Source organism: Pezoporus flaviventris, unplaced genomic scaffold (assembly GCF_033815535.1).
Source record: "Pezoporus flaviventris isolate CSIRO_AGI_PZ_B2104156 unplaced genomic scaffold, CSIRO_AGI_Pfla_v1 ptg000007l, whole genome shotgun sequence".
Lineage (NCBI taxonomy): Eukaryota > Metazoa > Chordata > Aves > Psittaciformes > Psittacidae > Pezoporus > Pezoporus flaviventris.
In genome coordinates this window covers 71,682,845-71,702,189 of record NW_026892555.1, presented here as the reverse complement: position 1 = coordinate 71,702,189, position 19,345 = coordinate 71,682,845, and the positions used below count along the sequence as shown (strand labels likewise).

Here is a 19,345-nt window from a genome sequence, read left to right as displayed (position 1 = left end):
CATAAAAGCTTTGCTCTTTTCAGCAGCTGAAAATGTGACATGCTTAAATTAAAGGTGTTTGACTCTCATGGCTTACAAGGTGGATTATAATTACTGATCAGTGCATGCTTCTTTAACCTAGCTGCCTACACTGAGGTTTTGATTTGAATGTGCTGTGACTTTTCAGTGAGTTCTTTCACATTTTTGTAAAACAAAGTAATTGTCATTTGTGCTGTTTTAGGTTTTGTGGTAATTGTTTTATGACTGATAATTAAATGATATTTGAACTTCTTTAAATTGAATAAAACTGTATTCTAAAATTATATAGTATCTAATTAACCAATTATTGTCTGCCTGCTACATAAGTAATAAGAAAAATCTTGTGCTTAATTTTTCAGGATTTTGACATCCTTCAAAGAGTTCTTGAAGAGAGAAGAAAACTTAACTATTTCTGGTGAAAAGGATATAGATCATCTTTTTCATCTGGTAGAAGTCATAGAACATATTATAATGCTTGATTTCTCAGCTTCTTCAAACCAGTCTCTAATTGAAAATGTCTTGAATAATACAATTACATGGATGAAAACTTTTGGTGAGGGGAAGGAATCTGCAGTTTCTGAACTCCTTAATGAGCTGCAAGAAAATTTCCAGCCTCTTCAGCGATTCTGGACGAAAGAGAGGATAGAAGTTTTCTGGCGTATAGTGAAAGTTGTATTCTCTAGGCTCTCTCATTTGAGGCAAGTGGAACAGGAGGAGGTATTAGAGGCCTTATCTAGAATTTCCATTACAGAAAATAAAATCCATAATAGAAGTATACTATTGCTCCAAAATATCCTGACTAGTTGGCCACAGTTAAATATTGCTGCTTTGAACCATCAAAAACACTTAAGTGAAAACTTCCTAAGGAATCTCTATGAGGTTGGATTGTTGGCTGATGATCATGTCAATGTTTCTTTCAGCAGAATTCATAGGGTTAGTAATGCCTCCTCTTTATTACTCTCAAATGCAACTTTTAGATACAAAGTACAAGAATTGGGAGAAATTGTGCATGGTTTCTTCAAAAACATCCAAAAACTAAACAGCAATAGTGTGGTCTCACTTGTTCCAATACTTTTCTCTTTGTATCAGAATGAAGATCTCATCTTAAATGTTGAAAGCAATAACACTCTGTTAACAGTTCTTTATGAGAGTTTGAAAGTTATATCATCTTTTCAAGGATGGCATGATTTCCAAGATAGGGATAAAGTTTTTGATTTGCTGTCTGAAACTTTTGATGTTCTCTGGAACTTCAGTAGTAAATCTCTCTGTGAAAAGTTACTAAACATTTACAACTACACGGAATTTCAGGCCCAGTCTCTTGCACAGAAAGGAAAAAAAGATATGCATGTTGTCTATAGCACTCTGAGCAGCCTTAAAACTTTGTTTATAGATGAAGAGCTCCAAAGAGATGTCTTTTGTTATTTGGAACAGTTTCTTGATATCTCCCCAGAATGCCTGTCACATAATGAGTGCATTGATTTTTATCTCTCAGACATTACTTCTGATGATTATTCAGCAGAGGTTTACAGCTTACTTCTGCTTTCACTGGACAGTGTTCTGTCTAATATAACAAACTTGGGAGATAAGGTAAGTGTGCCTTATGCTTTGCACTGCACTTTCACATGGCTTCAAACCTGGACAGAGATTTTTGAAGAAGCATCCAAAATCTTAAATTTGAATTCAACCTTTTTTGTCTGTCTAAGAGATGATTTGGCAAATCTCTCTGAAAGTCTTTTAAATGCAACTCATGATAAACTGTGCAATAGTACAGCTATGGTTATTGTTGAAACGACAAGAGCAGCAATGAATCAATTAAATATAATATTTGAAGGAGGTGGTGATTTAAATGACTGGAAAGATTTTGAAGCTTTCCTTGCCAATCTTCAAAATGTATTTAATGATGAAGTTGATGTCACAAGCTTACTTAAAGGTAACAGTTTAGAAACTGGTTTAGAAATGATGGGACTCATGATAACCGAATTGCAGAAATCTCTACTAAAGGTTGTTAATGGAGAGATTTTGAATTCTTGGCTTGATACTTTAATCTCAGAGAGATCAGGAGAATCTGAGGTAGAAGATAGGGGTGCTGGTGTATTTTCCATTGGAAATTCCCTTTCTACTCTTCTCAAGCTTTCCCAAAAGGAACTTGGAATTATTCTCACTGAGATGAAAGACGCATCTGCTTTCTTTAAGAGTGTACTTCAAGGAAAATATATGGTCTGCATCAGTGTTTTCCAGAATATTACCAAGCTATTTTTGGACAATACTCTGAAAGACACAAGCCATTTGCAAACAAATTTTTCATCTCATCTCAATTCCTTACTAAACTTTTATAGTACAGTGGATGAAGCAGAGGATTGTAACAGATGGATACATGGATTCCGTAATCTCAGTGAAACTTACAAGTCACCTTCCCACCTTGAAAGTGCAAAACATATTTTATTTTTGCTGAAATCTCTAGAAAGCATTGAGACAGGTACTAAGCTAATGCATGTGATGGACATTGTTAATTTGGTTTTTAATTTGATATTCCCTGAATGTTCTGTAACTGGTTCTGATGTGATTTGTCTAAACGTTTATTTCGGTATTGTAGCAAAAGCTTTAAAAAATATTCATCCTGAATTTTATGTAAAAGATTACATTAGTGTGCTTGAATTTATTTTTATGCTTTTAAGTAACTCTGGAGGGCAGATGGCTGTCAATGATTTAGTGGGGCACTCATGGTATGCATCAAATAAGACCCATTTTATTCAGTCAATTCATGGATTTAACAGGACTTTGAGGACGTTCCCTAATTCTTTTCACCACGATCAGCTTTCATCAGTAGAACTTTTGGCAGAAATACAAACTCTTCTGAAAAATAAAACTTTTGAAGTTCAAGAAAACAGCTCCTCTCATTTAGATATTGAGATTGAACCTTTCTTGCATCAGAAAAATGCCACTTTGTTGATGGAGTTCTTTCAATATATGATTAGTAAACTTGACTTAGAGGGTGAATACAAAACATTTCTCCAGGAACTGATAGAAACAGCAGCTCTAAATATTGAACTGTTAAATAAAGCGCTTAAAATATTCAAGTCTTCTAGTTTTACTGGCTTTCCATTAAGAGATGATAAAGAGTTTCTAAAGCGCATGGTAGTCTTGGTGCAGAACATGAAGAGCATGGATGTTGAGTTCTTGATAAGACAATTCAAACAAGTCCAGAGGAGCCTGGATAACTTCTTTAAAAATATCAAACCTTTGTATATTGAGAACTCTGAGTTAAGAATGTTGACAGACTGGTGGGATGCATTTGAGAACAATTCATGTAATTGGAACCTGACTGGCTTATGGCAAATAACAGCACTCTTTGAACAAGATGAGCTCTATGATGTAGAAGAGATTTTCCATTTCCTCCTTGATGTCATCAGTCTTACAGAAAGATTAGCTCATGGAAACATCACGGAAGCTCTAACTGAAATCTATGCTTTCATACTGACTCAGGAAGAAAAAATGCCAATGTTTTCTGAAGAGGAGTTCTCTAATCAAGTAGAAAGTCTTCTGATGTTACTGGAGACACTGAAAGCTACGTCTGATGAACCTGCAGAAGCCTCAGTTTGTTTTTCTGCAGCATTCTGCTGGAGTCTCACAACAGCAACACCTCCCACTTTTACACCTTGTGACTTAGTGTATACCAATTATACCCTTAATTACAGTGCAGTCATTGAAGTAATTAAGGAGCTGAAACTCATCACTCTGGAAGACAGTTCCTCATGCACTATGGAAGACTTTCAGATGGACATCACTCGGAATCTGACTTGCTTTTTTTATCAGATCAAAGAATGGAACTCTATTCTTTTGAAGTTTTCTGAGCTGCATCATGTAAATGGGTCAGTTCTTAAAGAGCTTCTAGATTTTTGGAATGAGCTGTCCCTCTACGCTGTGCCACTGCAGGTGAACAATACGTATTCAGTCAACTGTTCTTCTACACCGAAGAGACAAGTGGCTTTACAAATTATAGAAACACTGGGCAGTATAGCAGTGGCAGAAATGGAGGTGGCCAAAAGTGTTATTGAACAGCTAGATGATCTTTATGGTGGTCTAAGTTGGAACAGACACACAAGAACATCACTTATAAAGACTGTTCTTACTAATGTTAAGAATATGACCAGTGAAGTTTCTGGGCTTCTGGATACAGAAGCTGTCCTTTCTTTTCTTCCTTTAATTCAGCCTTTCATGATGCTGTCTTCTGTTGGGAACCAGACATACTCAACACTTATGGTATTATCAGCTTTAAATGGAAACAGTAATATGTCTGATAACTTTGAGAACTTCTGGTTGCCTGTAGTTACAAGTGTAGAAGATTTATTGGTGAATTTGAATGTTAGACACTTACTTGCAGTGATAAACCAAGAGTTTCAGTTATTAAGGTTAGTCACTGGACAGTCCTCTTCAATGGATCTTGATGTTTTAATACACCAGTTTAATGCATCATCTGTAACTCCTATGTTAAGAAATTTTGAAGACATACAAAAGATCATGAACAGCTTTGTATGCGAATGTAACAGTAAAAATTATTTTAAAATAATACATTCTCTAATTCTCCTCATGACTAATGAAAATTCAGCGAATGACCTATTGCTGGTTGTGAAAGATGTTATTGACTTTCTGGAGATATTCCAAAATAAGCCTAAGAAAGATTACACTAGTATGTTGTTTGTTGATGGTCATCTTAGCAGAGAAAACTTGAATCATACTGCTAATTCAGTTTTGCTCAAGAGTCTCCTTCATATAATTGCTGATCTTGCTGTTACAGAAGAATTACTCCATCCAAACAATATTGAGCTTCAGGCAGCTGATTTCACTGATTCATTTTTTGGTAACACAAAGAATAGAGAAGTCTCTCTTCAGTCCCAAAACAGAACTCTGGAGTTTATGCAAGAGATCTTGCAGATGATATTTCAGTCTACCACAGGGCATGACAGGAACAAAATAACCTTCCTGCTAAAAGATTTGCATAAGGATATAATAACAGAAATTAGGTGAGTGTTTTCTATGTACTCTGACAGTGTGCTGACAATGACAGAAGGGGTCCTTGTTTGTAAACAGCTCAATCAAAATTTTTAAGTTAATTACTGTCTAATTTCAGATTTGTGCCTTTGAGTAAAACACTACTGTATTTGAACTTATATTATTCAGACCAGGCATATGTGATATGATGTTATATTTTGTGGGCCAGGTTACAGATGTGATAAGTCATCTGTATTGATACTCAAGGTGGTTTCTTTGGAATTACTACAGAAAAAAATGTTTGAAGATATTAGTGTTTTAAAATCCTTGCAGGCATGAACATTGAACCAACAGTTATTAGTGGCCAACAGTCATATTGGCTATGGAGGTAAATATTAAGAAATGCTTGGGATTAATTCTTTGTGTTTTTTTTTCTTTCTTTCTATATCCAGACGTAGATATACTGTATTTGAAGTATATTCAAATTAAATAATGTTGATGACTTATGCAAACATGATGACCCTTTTAAGGCTATGCATATAAGGTTAAGTTTTTCATTTTAGCAAATACAGTTTCTGAAGGAATCTTGAGCCAAAGATCTTTTTTACCAGATTGCTCACATCAAACACAACCATCATGAGAGGAAACTCTGCTTCAGGAAACTGTTTACTAACAACTTCTTAAACTACTGCTAGACTGGAGTAATACTCACTGAATGAATCCACAAGGCGGTTGCTCCAAACAGCTTTAGGGTGTCTTGCTGGTGGACCTACTGATCCTACTGCCATGGACCAGCTGAGAAATGGCATACTGAAGCTGATGCATGACTCTGGTGTGTTATTTAGACCTTTATGATTAAATTTTATGCAAATATGCAGAAACAATAGTCAGCAGGGCCAGGTATTAGCCAAATATGTTAAAAAGTTGAAAGCAAATACTAGAAAAGTGGTTTCTTTCCCTAAATGCTGATTATCAGAGACTTTGGGTATTTGCCAACAAGTCAGTATGTGCTGTGGGATTTCAGTATTTCTAAAGCTGTTATGATTTTGCTTGTTTTGTAAAAGTACTTTCTAACACTTCTAAGGTCTGATGACTTGCTACCATGATGAAAAACTGTTTGTTTTAAAAGAAAGTATATTTTGATTTTGAAATAGTTCAGACAAATGTAAAAACTGTTAATACTGAAATCCTCATATGGTCCATTGAAGATTGCAACCTATCATAATCACTTGTTAGAAATTTTCTGTGGTACCTTTGTAATGAAAATAATGTTTTCTTATTAATCTTTTTACAGAGCATCTAAAATCTGCGAGATTCTTCAGGAACATTTAAGCCCTCCTAGTGTCCTACTCTTGCAGAAATTGCAGTTTACCATTTTGAATGTTCTTAAAATCTTTTCAGGTTGGTTACCACAGCAGTGACAGTACGGGTTACTGTATGTGTTAGTAGAGTAATGGTAAGGCTTTAGTCTGAGCAAGCTTTTGTAAAAATAAGTTAATTTGAATGATGGCAATGAAGGCAAGCATGCTCATGCCTGGAAATTAAACCAACAAAGTTTGCTACTCACTGGAGGGCTAATAACATCCTGTTGTTTCCACAGGGAAATAGGATTAGGACAGTCTGCCTGAGAAGGAGGTTAGATGTGGTTAATATAAGCAGCTTCTCAGAGTTATGCTTCTTGCTCACAAAACAAAAATGAAGTTTTCTTCTTTGGTTCTGTAGCAAGTATTGCTGTTCTTATTACTGACCAGGAAAGTGTAATGGAGAAGATTAATGAAAATTGAATCAAACTAGCCCTTCTTGTCCCCTAAAATGAGAAATCTGTCCAGAAATATGTCTCAGTGCCTTAACACATGACTTTCTTTGCTTTTAAGTTATTTTTGTCCCTTATTATTTGGTTAACTTTTCATATGATCACAGTAATTTATTATTTTTTGTAGACTAGTAAGCCTGGACATTTTCTCTTACAGAAGAACCAGCTGTCATTAACAACCTTTTCTGCGTTGTTACAAAATGTAAAGATGGATTAATGGGTCACTTACTCCTCTCTGTCATGGAAGGAATCACTCTGGTTCAAGATCATTATCAGGTCTGAGTAGATTCTACACCAACAAGTGTACTTTACAACATGCATTAAAATTTGGAAACTGATTAATTCCTTCCCCCCCCCCCCCCCCCCCGCTCTTTGAATGATGAGTTGACAGTAGCTGTACAAAGATGAGGTTTGTGTGTGTACAGCTCTGATGCCTTTGATAGTGACACCCAGAAGGAATTCCTATAAGTAAATATTGGTGAGCTTTGAAAGCTGTAAATATAACTAGAATTACTGGAATTCCTATAACTCAAATAATGAAATTGCCATTAAATACCAAGCAGCAGCCTGTTCCTTTAAATGTTGTGATCCTGCTAATTTCATAAATCAGATGACATTTATACTTTGAAATCTTCACAAGAACAGTGTGAAATCAAGCTAGATACAAATAAACTTCTTGATCAGAGTTATTCCAGCTAAAATAGCAATTGTGGTCACCAGTTGGGGTCAGTCTGTTTTTCAACAGCGTGTGAAATTACCAGCAGGAGAGAGTAACTTTTGGCATTTTGAGACTCATCCACAGTTGGAAGCACGCCTGTGGATAGAACATATATGCGTGCACACAGAGACAAAATACTAAAATCATGCTTTCATTATAGAATTTGCCTCCTCTTTAGGAAATAGCTCTTCTATTTTGTCTACCTGGACATTTTGCCAATGTGAACAGCAATGTTTTGAGGTAAACATATGTCAGAGACATCACTCATATCTCAAAGTAAACTTCTGCTGAACAAATGCATTTCTGAAGTCACCACAGTTCTATGACCTACATCTGCAACCATTAAAAAAATATTGCAAAATCAGAAATGTAAATGTGCAAGAGAAAAAGTAAAGGTGAATATTACACAAAACATAATGCAAGAAAGACTTTGGATATGGATATCCAGATATTTTGGTCTGCTGAATGGCAACTGATGTTTGTCTAGACTTTTTTTTCCTCTCTTTTTTTTTTTTTTTTAAAGATAAAATGGTCAGCCTAAACCAAACAAAACAAAAAGCAAAGATTATTTAATTTTGAAATTAAATTTTGAATTCAAATGATGGCATTTATGTTAATGCATGAATCTCCTTGATAGGTTAAGTCATGTTCACAAATATTTTTGGTTGCTTCCAAAACTCAAATCTTTGAATATTCTTTCATTCTTGAAAATCCATTGCCCACTTTCAATTACAAATACAATGATTAAAATAGTATAACTTTGCTCATATTCCCATTTGAAAATACGCATCATCTAGTCACCAAGACCTGCTACTTCAAGCAATAACACCATCTCAGGGATTTGCTAACCCTATGATCACTGTGTTTTGCAGGATATTGAAAGACTGTGGCCTGCTTTTAACAAGGGGGATTGTGAGATTATGGCATATATGAACCAAAAACTTTCCAATATTTTGGAGAGCTTCCTGAGAACCATGCAGAATACCAGCAATGGCAACTGTGAATGTCAACTAACTTTGGGGAATGTACAGAGACAACTGCAAATGTAAAACCTTTTATATTTTCACAACCTAAACAGTTCTTGTTAGAGATGTTACGTTGTGCATGCATCTGTGTCCTAAATTATGTAGTTACAGGAGAAATGTTGTTTATCAAAGTCTCCTTAAGCTTTGTTCATTTAACTGAAAATCGAATGAATGCATTGCACAAATTATTTAAGTAATTTAGCAAAATTCTGGATATATCTAAAAGCCCTTATACTTTTTGTTTGCTGCTCCACAAGTAGAATGCTTTGGATCACAAATAAGAAAATTTTCAATCTTCCATGCCCTCAGTTGAATCAAAATTTTGATATCTTAATTTTTTACTTAAAGCTGTTTTTCTATGGTCTTGTCCCCTCAGCAGCTGGATGTCTCTTGCAAAACGTTAAATATTCAAATCAGTTCAGTCAGAAACACAGGATGGTATTTTTAAACTGACAGGATTGAGCTCCAGATAATTTCAGATATTTGCTCATCCCTGGAGGAAAAATAGTAGCTTTTAAGTATATGAATAAAACTGCTACTGTAGCTTATTTCAAACTTGCTGTCAGTTAGAGGTGATCTTTGTTATAGTTGTTGCTATACTGGTTTGACTGATGGACTATTTTCATGATTGCTTTGAATGGTCTCTGAATTCTAGTAAAAATACAGAAGAATTTGAACTTTTAGACTGTGCTTTTATGGACTATAGACTCATGTCCAGTTTTGAATGGTAAATAATTCCTGATGTGTGTAAACCATTACTTAAATTACCCTTAGATAGACTTTATTTGTCCTGAACTGCAGTGCTTTGTATCTCTAAGTTTCAAAAATGTGTGTTTAGTAAGAAACATGGAAGTGAGACATTGCTAGACCTGTGCTTTTCCATAAGCTACGGCTTGCTAGAGGCTTAGCCATTGCAGGGAGATATCTACATTCACAGTCTCACTTAGGCATGAAATATGGTGATCCCTACACCATATAAATACAGCCTGAGAAGGTCTGTATGGTTGCATGCACAGTGTGTGCACGTAGAGCCTAATGTGACCCTTTTGCCTCATTTAGTGACTGTTTCATTATTCACATCATTATACATAGTAATGGCAATCATTTCTGATAAACTGTGAAACTAAGGCTATCATTTCAGGGTGGCTGAAAATTTGGAGCTACATTTGTCAGAAAATCCTGCAGCAGAGTTTCTCAGCAATTTTAATCTTTTGAATGGTGGGTTCAAGTTTTCTTCTCTTTTTTACAAGTCACTGCTGTGCAATTTTGTAGGACAATAAGTTTTTCATTGTTCCTCAGACTTTCAAGGGATGCAACGTCTGGAGACTACTGACTTAATGTAATGTATTTTCATGGTACTCGTGTGCCCATATATGTGCTTGCATAGGTTACTCTGTCAGACCTTGTCCAATAAGATGCACAGATTCATTAGAAAGAAGAGGGGACTTAGTGGAAGAAGAAAATCTTAAAGGACTAAAGACTACTTCATTAATTTCAGATGTTCTCATAATATAGGGATGTGAGGTAGCCCATGCTCCTACAGGATAATGCAAATGGATACACAAGCCCTTCAGTCTTCCAGGAGAGTGACCTTTACTTTTGAAATGAAAGTGAATTACACGATATGAAGTTTTTGTGTCCTTTATCACCTCTTAAAATAAATCTAATGAAAAGGATACAGTCTGTGGGCAATTTAATTAAGCAGATTGGTACTGTTGGCACTATTTTTCTTCTCTTCAGGTATGAAAGTCAAAGATTGTGTGCAGAATCTTACTCAGCTGAGGCTGGACATTGGCTCTTCTGTGAATATTTCTGAGGAAACTATAGGTGCCATCTTGGCAGCCAGTATCTCTCATTCAAAGGTAAAACATCAGAAAAAGATACTATGTTAACAGGTCAACCTATATATAGCCTGATGCGCCAACCAAAACAAACCAAACCACTTTGCTTGTGTGGAATCTTACAATTTTTCACCTCTATGCAGGACATTTTGTGAGATTTATGCCTTCAAAATAATAATGTGATGCATTAAGAGATCAATTCATAGCAGCACATCTTTTCCTCTAAATATCACTGCTTCATTACTTTCAGCAGTGTTCTACCCTGTGTGCTGACATGGAATTTGAGCTTTGCTATCCTGGTACTGTAGAAAAAGTGAAGGTTCCTGGAGAAAACATTTTGCATCTTCCCACTTCTGATCTTTGCAGTATGGAGCTGTCTGATTTGATATTTTTTTAAATTCCTTTGTGTGCTTATTGGTGTTCTCGCATTATCTTACCAGTATCTTGCCTTAACTCCGCTTTATCTGATCTCCCTTGTGTATTGTCTAAAGGGTGGATTGTGTAAGTTTTCTGAGTAAAGGACTGGGTGTGTAATCACTGCTTCTGTTCCCTGTGGTCCAAGTAATTAGTAAAAATCATGAAAAATGATAGCTTACATGTTCGCTATCTTGTTAATATTTGTGTGACTGAAAAGTTGGGGCACATTTTGTATAAACTAATCAGGACAATCAAGCAGCCACTGGGTGTCACTGATGCTCCACTTAGAATCATAGAATCATGGAACAGGGTTGGAAAGAACCTTAAAATCATCTAATTCCAACCCCCATGCCATGGGCAGGGACACCTCACACTAAGCCATGTCACCCAAGGCTCTGTCCAACCTGGCCTTGAACACCGCCAGGGATGGAGCATTCACAATTTCCCTGGGCAACCCGTTCCAGTGCCTCACCACCTTTACAGTAAAGAACTTCCTTACATCCAATGTAAACTTCCCCTGTTTATGTTGCAGAAACAGTTGTAAGAAGCTCATGAAAAGTATGGCTATTACAAAGGCAGTTCAGACCATCATAACTACTTCTAGATGATTTGTTCTTTTGCATCTCTGGCAGCGTGACTGCCTTTATTGTTAGCTTGTTGTTTTGACACTAGTAAATTGTAATGAGAGAAGTCATCTTGAAATGATTCAGTTAAATGGGATTTGGTACACCTTTGATTTGCTGGAATTATAAGGGTGATTGACTTTATTTTCAAGTGACTTTCTATCCTTATTTTTTTGCCGAAGTCCTATGCAGAGTTGAGATAGACATACACATCTCAAATTTGTATATCTATACAGATGTGTATTTTTTGTTTACTTAAGTGCTTAAACCCTCCCTCAGTCCAATTGGAAAATTAAAGCTTATGCCTCTCACTGATTATGTCAGATGCACAGGTACTCTTTAAAGCTGGAGTTTAGGCATACCTATTATTATATATATAGTGACTGTCTGATAACCCCAATGATAGCTGCAGGCCCACTGCAGCCCTATATTTCTGTGATTCCATGTTACTACTGTGCTTGCCTCTGGAATGGTACGTCTGTGGGTTGTTTGTGCTTATTTCACTTATCCTTAATTTCTACCACAATATCATGCTTTTGCCATGCCCATTGCCATGTGATTAAATGTTTTTAAACTTTACACTATAAGCATTCATTTACTGAACATAGGAGTTTGGATTAGCTCTGGTATTTGCAAATCTGTCAGGGAGGTTCAGAGGAACTTAATTTAGTGGATAACATATTGAATGGGCTAAAACTGTACTGAAATTATGATATTCATGGGAGGCAAGAGGGAATAAATATCAAATTTTATCATAGAGTCAAATTTCTTCCACAAAAAGTAGTCCAAATCAGTATCCTTTTATGCTGGTAACAGAATTGTGTTTATATTCATACTGTGCTTCTTGCACATTCCCAAAAGAGTGAATATTTAAATATATAGGAAAGCCTTTGGAATCAGAAAGGCCTGAGAACTAAATCTAAATGCCAAATTAATAAGATGGAAATTAACATGTTCATAGGAATTAAGAAGTTAAATTGGATATCTTGACCAACTTTGGCTCCTAATTTAATTTTCTGGGGAATCCTCTTCCTCACTGGGTACTGTCACTAGTTACAAATGCATTCACTGGAGGCAGTATAGATAGATCCTTTCCTAAGGAGTATGGTGAAGCCCTGAGAACAGTACTTTGGCTCTTCTGAACTTCTATTTTTTCTGGACTTGCTGCCATTTGCCTTTCAGGCATTTCAGGAGAAAGGGTAGCTAAGAACCCCTGAGACATCTGGACTTCAAGCATTTGTCTTTTGATGGACATTTTCATAGGAAGAAATAAACTAGCATTATCCTAGGAGGTTTTATTGTGGTCTCACCCTAGGTCTGCTTAGGCATTTGTCCCTTTATCCACTAGTAAATAATAACACTTCAAATGAGTGTTGAACTAAGAAGTGTGAGCTAGCTCAGAGTGAGCATTGTACCATATAGGAATCCCCAAGTCTTTGAAAGAAAGAAAGTCCATATATTTTTTATTTTAGCGACTTGTACATCTAGATTTTGATCCATAAGTGTTTCTGCAACAAACCTGTATATGTATCTGCTAGAATGGATATGTCCAGCATTGTACATGTGTCTGCTTATGGTATGAATGCTCATAGAATAAATGATTAACCTGTTCACAAATGAAAGCAAATCTTTATGAGAAATATGCTTAATTTCTTTATATGTATATAGAATACAACGTAAGAACGTACCAGTCTCATATAGAGCTGTATAGTTAATTCAGGTCTGTGGATGACTGTAAATTGTCATGTTACTGTGACACAAATTATTGGCTATAGAAGAAGGCGATGCATTTCAGGGAGAAACATTTTTAATACACATATATTATGATAGGTTTCTTACAGTGCCTTTGTGGTAGCTTTAACCGGAAGATGTGATGAAGAAGTACTTAGCCTGCTGCTAAAGCTACCTGAAAACAGTAAAACTTCCCTGGTAGTAGAAGAATTATGTTCTTTACCAGCACTGGACTTGTATACCATGTTTGTACTGATTATACAGAATTTGAACGTACGTCATATTTTTTACAAGGTAAGATTGGGAAAACCAGCATGCAGTTCCTATAATTTTCCTTTGAAGGTAGTTTAAAACATGCAGCTAGATAAATTAAATGGTTCTATTATCTCTTCAGATCTTCTTTCTCTGTGAAGCAAACACTGAATGTACGCCATTTTTTTCTGTCTTCATTTAACTCCACAAAATAAATGCAACAGTTGAAGAATGGGATTGGTAGATGCTACTGTATTCCATTTCTTGCTTCCTCAGGAAAATTATCACTAAGGAATTAATTATGAAAGCTTTAGAGAAAACACAAGAGATAGAAGACAGTTTTATTAATCTTTAGCAGAGTTTGCAATTCCTGCAATTAATCACTTCTTAATGTGAAAGTGTGGAAGACTGATGTGACATCCTTGGAACTAAAACAAGCATAGGCATTTGCATTATAAGAATTACAAAATTGGTTTTGGGGAAAAAAATCGTAGCACTCTGAAATGCACTTTATTTGCTGTAGAAATCATGTTGGAAATTCAGGTAGCTCCTTCAGGAAGGAGTTTTCCAACTCTCAAGATAAATCTCTCCATAAGCACAAGCCTCCTATATTTTACATGACCCAAGTCAAAAGACTTTGACAAGAACAATAGAGTGCCAAAGCTATAATGAAGGGGATGCAGAAGTCTGTAGCAAAATGGTATTATTTGTACAACTGCAGATAAACTGGGATCTAGTGTGGGTTTTCAGTGAGATAATATTTTTGCTTGTAAGAGCAAAATTATCATATGAGATTTCTGACAGTTAGCAGACATTTATTTCAGTTCTTTTAGGGTAACAGATTGACAGAACATAAAATGTTGTAAGTACAAATAGTTGAAAACCAGTTATAACATTGGGAGGACGAATATGTTGTTCATCCATATTCTGGATGCTGCGTGTGCAGGTAAACAGGTTGACCACACACTTTTAAAAACAAGAGAGTTTCCCAGAATATGTTAAGATACCAGAGGAAAAAGGAAAGATTTCTGCTTTCTGAATTATCTGCCAGCCTAGAGGAGGAATAACAAGCAGGGGGAGAAAGGGCAGGTAGGAGGTGGAGAGTGAGAAAAAATACAGTGCTTATTCTTATGGTCTTTTCTACTGAAGTCTTACTGAAGCACAATGAATTCCTAGCAAAGAATAAAAAACATTAGCATCTTGGGTAGGATAGCTCTTTTCAGCTCAGTAGGTATAAATGTGTTATCTGGATTTTAATTCCTGATTTGTCATAGGCCAGTTCTAAGATTACCAAAGAATTTGTCTTTAGCTGAATTTGAGAGTAACTGGGGAGTTATACTAAAAGGAGTTTTGTTGAACATGGTTTGCAGGTACATTTTAAAATCAATTTTATAAAAGACTGAATAATTTTGAGTGTTTCTAAAGGCAAATTATTGTTGTAATTTTTTTTCCCTTCTTTTCCAAGTTTAAGATACCATCTGAGGTAGGCAATGTGCTAAACATGCTACTGGATGTGGTTTCTAGTATCAGCTCACTTCTCAATAAAGCCCATTATGTCATGGAAAACCTTCCAGTGTTCCTCCAAAGAATTCAGACTACTGGTGTGCTTGACATCTCTTCATTGCAACAGGTATGTGTATGGTTTTGATATACAAACCTAGTTCCTATTATCAGGTACTTTGTTAGGGATGTGTGCTTAGTAGGAAGACTAGTAGAAATTGTGTCCTAGAAAGTCAGGGAGAGAGAAGTCCATAGACTCTATGAAGATTCATTTGGTCTCTTTCAAGCACTCTGGTAATTTAGAGACTATAGATTATTGAGGTGTTTTTTCTGTCATCTCTTAATTTTTATTTATTTATTTTATTTATTTTTTTTTTTTTTTGGCTTAGGAGATCATAGCCTAAATTAATAGGCTGTTAGGTTACTGATTAATAATAATAGCATGTATTATCTGTGATTTGGAGATAGCCATGCCTTTTCTGCTAATGCTGTAGTTTTTTGTTTGTTTCTTTGTTTTAACAAACAGACTATTATTCTGTTTATAAGAAATAGCTTTGCTTTTTTAGTGCCTAAGATTTCAAGATAGCATGTGCAGTTGTGTCTGCCATGGGTTTCTGTTTGTGTCACTTCATGTTTGTGTGTGGTAGTTCTACTTGGCACTTAAATGTGGAATGAGGTGGGAGTGAGCATATTTCATTTGTTGCTGCCTGTAATTGCAGTTGCTGTGTGAACATCTATGCAGCTAGCACAGTGGTGGATCTAACGTTAAGTAAGTTCAATTCCTTAAGAAGACCTGCTGAACCTGATAGCATACCTTACCTTCTGGATTTGCTATTCTTTGTGGAAAGTTTAGGATTTTATTTGGTTCTAAAATTGCAAATCTGTAAGAGATCCCTCGGTATCTATTCTATGATTCTATGACTACAGTACAGAGTAAACACTGCCTTAAATAATAGTGATATAAATCTCTTTCAAGGTCTTCTGATCTGTGTGATAGAGGCATGTTGTTAAACGTTCTTCTGTATGTATTAGTTTCCATTTGGAGCCTCCCTTTTGGGGTAGCTCTTTGGATGAAGCAATAAAAGGTTTTCATCAAGTGCTTACATCTTTTCTGCTTTTCTGAAACTAGTTCTGGACGTGTCAGACTTTTTTATGAACAAATGAAGTATTCTTTTTGGAGTGAAATCTCAAAGTTGCTTATTTGATTGAAGAATCTCTCAAAAGGTCCTGTTGTCCTGTTCAAAAAGAGTTTGCAAAGGCACAAATCGAACAGTAGAGGGCCTTCTGGTTACGATTATAATGCTTGCTCCATGGCAATCCATATTCTATAGCTATAGCATCTATTTAACCTTGGAATTTTTGTTCCTTTTTCTTTTACCCGTATAAGTATCCTTGTAAAGTATCCTTTCCTTTTCAGGTTTAACTGGAGGTTTTTATTACTTTCTAATAATACCATTGATTATTAATTACTTTTTTGCTTCTTTTTCTGTAGTGGCCAGACTTGTGTTACGAATAACTGTGCTACTAAAGTGAAAATATTGCTTATGCACTTCCCTTCTTAAATTTTTTTTTTCTATTTCCAAAGAAATCAGTCCCTTCTGGATTTTTATTTTCATGATATCTTGCAGCAAAGTGGTTCAGTGACCTAGGAAGACTATCAAATAATGTATGTAGAGATTTTTTAAGGTAAAAATATATGGATCTTCAGCATAGAGTAAGACAGATTGTCTCCTCATTAACTTTTAACTGAAAAAGTTATTTTGAAGTTGATTAAAAAACCACCAAAACCTCTATAATAAAAGAGGTAATAATTTTCAATTACGCACGTGGATTTTTATCTGAAAGACAAAGCTAAAATACCTTTAATATATCTGTAAAATGTGAAGTTGAATTGGTGTGCTACATGTTGTGCAACAAAAGATTATGTAAAAAAAACCTCAGTATCTACTAGTCAGTGGTAACTGGAATACAGAGCCACATTCAACTGTTAACAACCCTGAGTGAATGGATAACTCCCTGAGGAAAAGCACTGCTGGTTTCAATCATGATTTTTGTTTGCTTGTTTGAAATTATTTGCTTATATTTCCATAGCTAATTTTTGATATGTCAGTCATGAATGGACATGCTGGAGGGGACTTGCTGATTTACTGAATGCTGTCAGTTGTGAAATGTGGCCTCATTCCATAATCTCTCCACTAACTTGAACAAGTTTTCTGTTGAAAGTATCATTACTGAAAAGCCTCTTGGTGTTTTAAATATATAAAATTCTGGCTTAAGTTTATGCATGACTAGTATGTTTACTCTTGTATAAAAAATGTTCCATAGCTTTTATAACTTCTTTGACTTGCCCATGTGTTTGTTTAAGGCCAGACACAGACCTTCTGTTCTGATAAATTAAATAGATTTATTTTTATGTTTATTTTGTTTGGTTTAGTTTTATTTCCTTTTGTAACAAGCTCTCAGTTGTCTCAAACATCCTAGTGTCATCTTCATACACTGTGTTAAGATTATTTTGAATGCTGGGGACAAGAAATGTGTACAATCATCTTTGAGGGGAATTATGGCTGATGACTGGTAGTTCCGCTCATTCATGTCTATACCACCTAAAATGACTTTCTTAATCTTGCATTCACCTTTTTTGTAATCTGCATATATTTTTGTCTCTTACTTGATCAAGGATCAGCAATATACTCAGGTAAGCTCCATTTTATAACAGCATCTCACAATTTTAGTTGATAAATAATGTTTTACACTCTCTCTTTTTACACTTGATTTACTTTAAATTAGGTAATTGGTTTCTTGCCATATTGCGTTCTGATCATCTCTTCTCCTGAAATGCCTTCTGCTATTAAATTATGGGCAAATTTCAGTTATTTGCTTCTTTCAGGGCTAAAAAACTTATCACAATAATTGATCACTAAGATCAGTCTCACAGGAATAACACTATCAGCTTCTCTATGACCCAGTATTTTCTTTCCTTTTAAGAGCATCCATGCAATATCTTCTTAATGCCATTTTTTACCCAACACATAGATATTGGATTAATGCTGATTAATATTTTCAAGGACAAGAACACTAGTTTAGAGATAGTATATGTCTTTTTAAGGAAAAAACACTTGCCTTACCAAATAAATATACTGTGTTAGTCTGGAATGATTCTATGATGCATTTAATTCTACTTCTCACATACTTTCTTTCTTTAATTGCTCTCCACTTTAAAATTTATTGCATATCTTGCCTTATGAAACATCACAACAAGATATCCATTATTTCCTGGAGCATTATGTCCTTCTTGAGTACAGTTGGATTTTCTACTCTTTATTTAATTATTGCCATCTAAATTTGATAGACCTGAAAAACAATTCAACCACATCAGTAATTTTGCCATTTTTTAACCAGATTCTACAATAAAGACCTTGTTTTGTTTATGGCTCTACTCAGAAGTAGGAATATCTATTTCTCTGTATTTGTTACTTTTATCCCTTTGGTTTCACCAGATTTTGAAGTATCTTTAACCACCTTGTAACTTTGCAGGAAAATTGCCTTTTTTTTCTGTCTCTCTTAATGTAATGATTCTGAATTTATTTTAGTTTTATGTTTGAGCTGTAGCCTGGCTTGGTTTCTTTTTTTGAATAGTTGATATTTCTACTCCACATGAATTTGTTTTTATTAATAATACTTTTTTTTTTAAGTACACAGCTGTCCAATTAGATCAGAAGCCTCTATACCATGAGGGGTTTTTCTCCATTTGAGAATCCAGTTCCAGACAGTTTTTTTAATCTTCAGTAGCAGCCTTTCTCTGCCATTAATCTGTTGGAGCAACTGACTTGACAAATTGTTTTTTTTGTAGGAGGCTGCTTTTTAGGGGTCATCAGCTTTGATTACAAGCCTACTTTGTTTAGTTTAAACTAGAACAGCTGGATCAAAGATAATGTTTTTGTGAACATCCATCCAAGATAGTTCTCCCACTTTATCAAAGCCAAATTTTAGGTAACATCTTACTGAGTCAGTGGATATTTAGTTGAAAGACAGTAAGTAGATTCAGTCTGTTGGTGGCAGCTTACTGCATAAATATTCAATATGTAAATTTCAAGTTATTTTTGATTGGAATTGGAATTAATTGGCAAGTTTGTACTCTTTGACTGAAATAAACCTCATTTATTCTTCTAGTGCAAATAGTGACTAATAAGGATTCAAACCCACTTTTATTCAGCATTGTGCATAAATAAACTTTATTCCCCCAGTAAAGTCCAGCCAACAGATTCATTCAAGAGCTGTAAATGATGGTATTATAAAATCTGGATATTATTTATTTACTATGCTGTATGTTGAAACTGTATGCAAAACCTCAGATTTTTGGAGCCAACACTGAATTGTAAATAGCACTTTCTAATATTCCTCCATGATTACTAAAGAAG

The 19,345-nt window shown here is 35.2% G+C and overlaps 1 protein-coding gene across 5 annotated transcripts in view; it reads left to right on the top strand.

Annotated features, from left to right (window-relative positions):
• ABCA13 (ATP binding cassette subfamily A member 13) overlaps positions 1-19,345 on the top strand; it is a 169,075-nt gene that overhangs the window by 25,519 nt on the left and 124,211 nt on the right. For all 5 annotated transcript variants that reach the window (XR_009742647.1, XM_061449173.1, XM_061449170.1 and 2 more), the window contains 8 exons: positions 378-5,039; positions 6,302-6,408; positions 6,978-7,096; positions 8,411-8,583; positions 9,705-9,781; positions 10,304-10,425; positions 13,275-13,469; positions 14,893-15,057. Coding sequence is in view for 4 of the 5 variants with exons in the window: in XM_061449173.1 (XP_061305157.1) it covers positions 378-5,039; positions 6,302-6,408; positions 6,978-7,096; positions 8,411-8,583; positions 9,705-9,781; positions 10,304-10,425; positions 13,275-13,469; positions 14,893-15,057 (5,620 nt within the window). In the remaining variant the exon portion in view is untranslated. The remainder of the gene's footprint in view (positions 1-377; positions 5,040-6,301; positions 6,409-6,977; positions 7,097-8,410; positions 8,584-9,704; positions 9,782-10,303; positions 10,426-13,274; positions 13,470-14,892; positions 15,058-19,345) is intronic.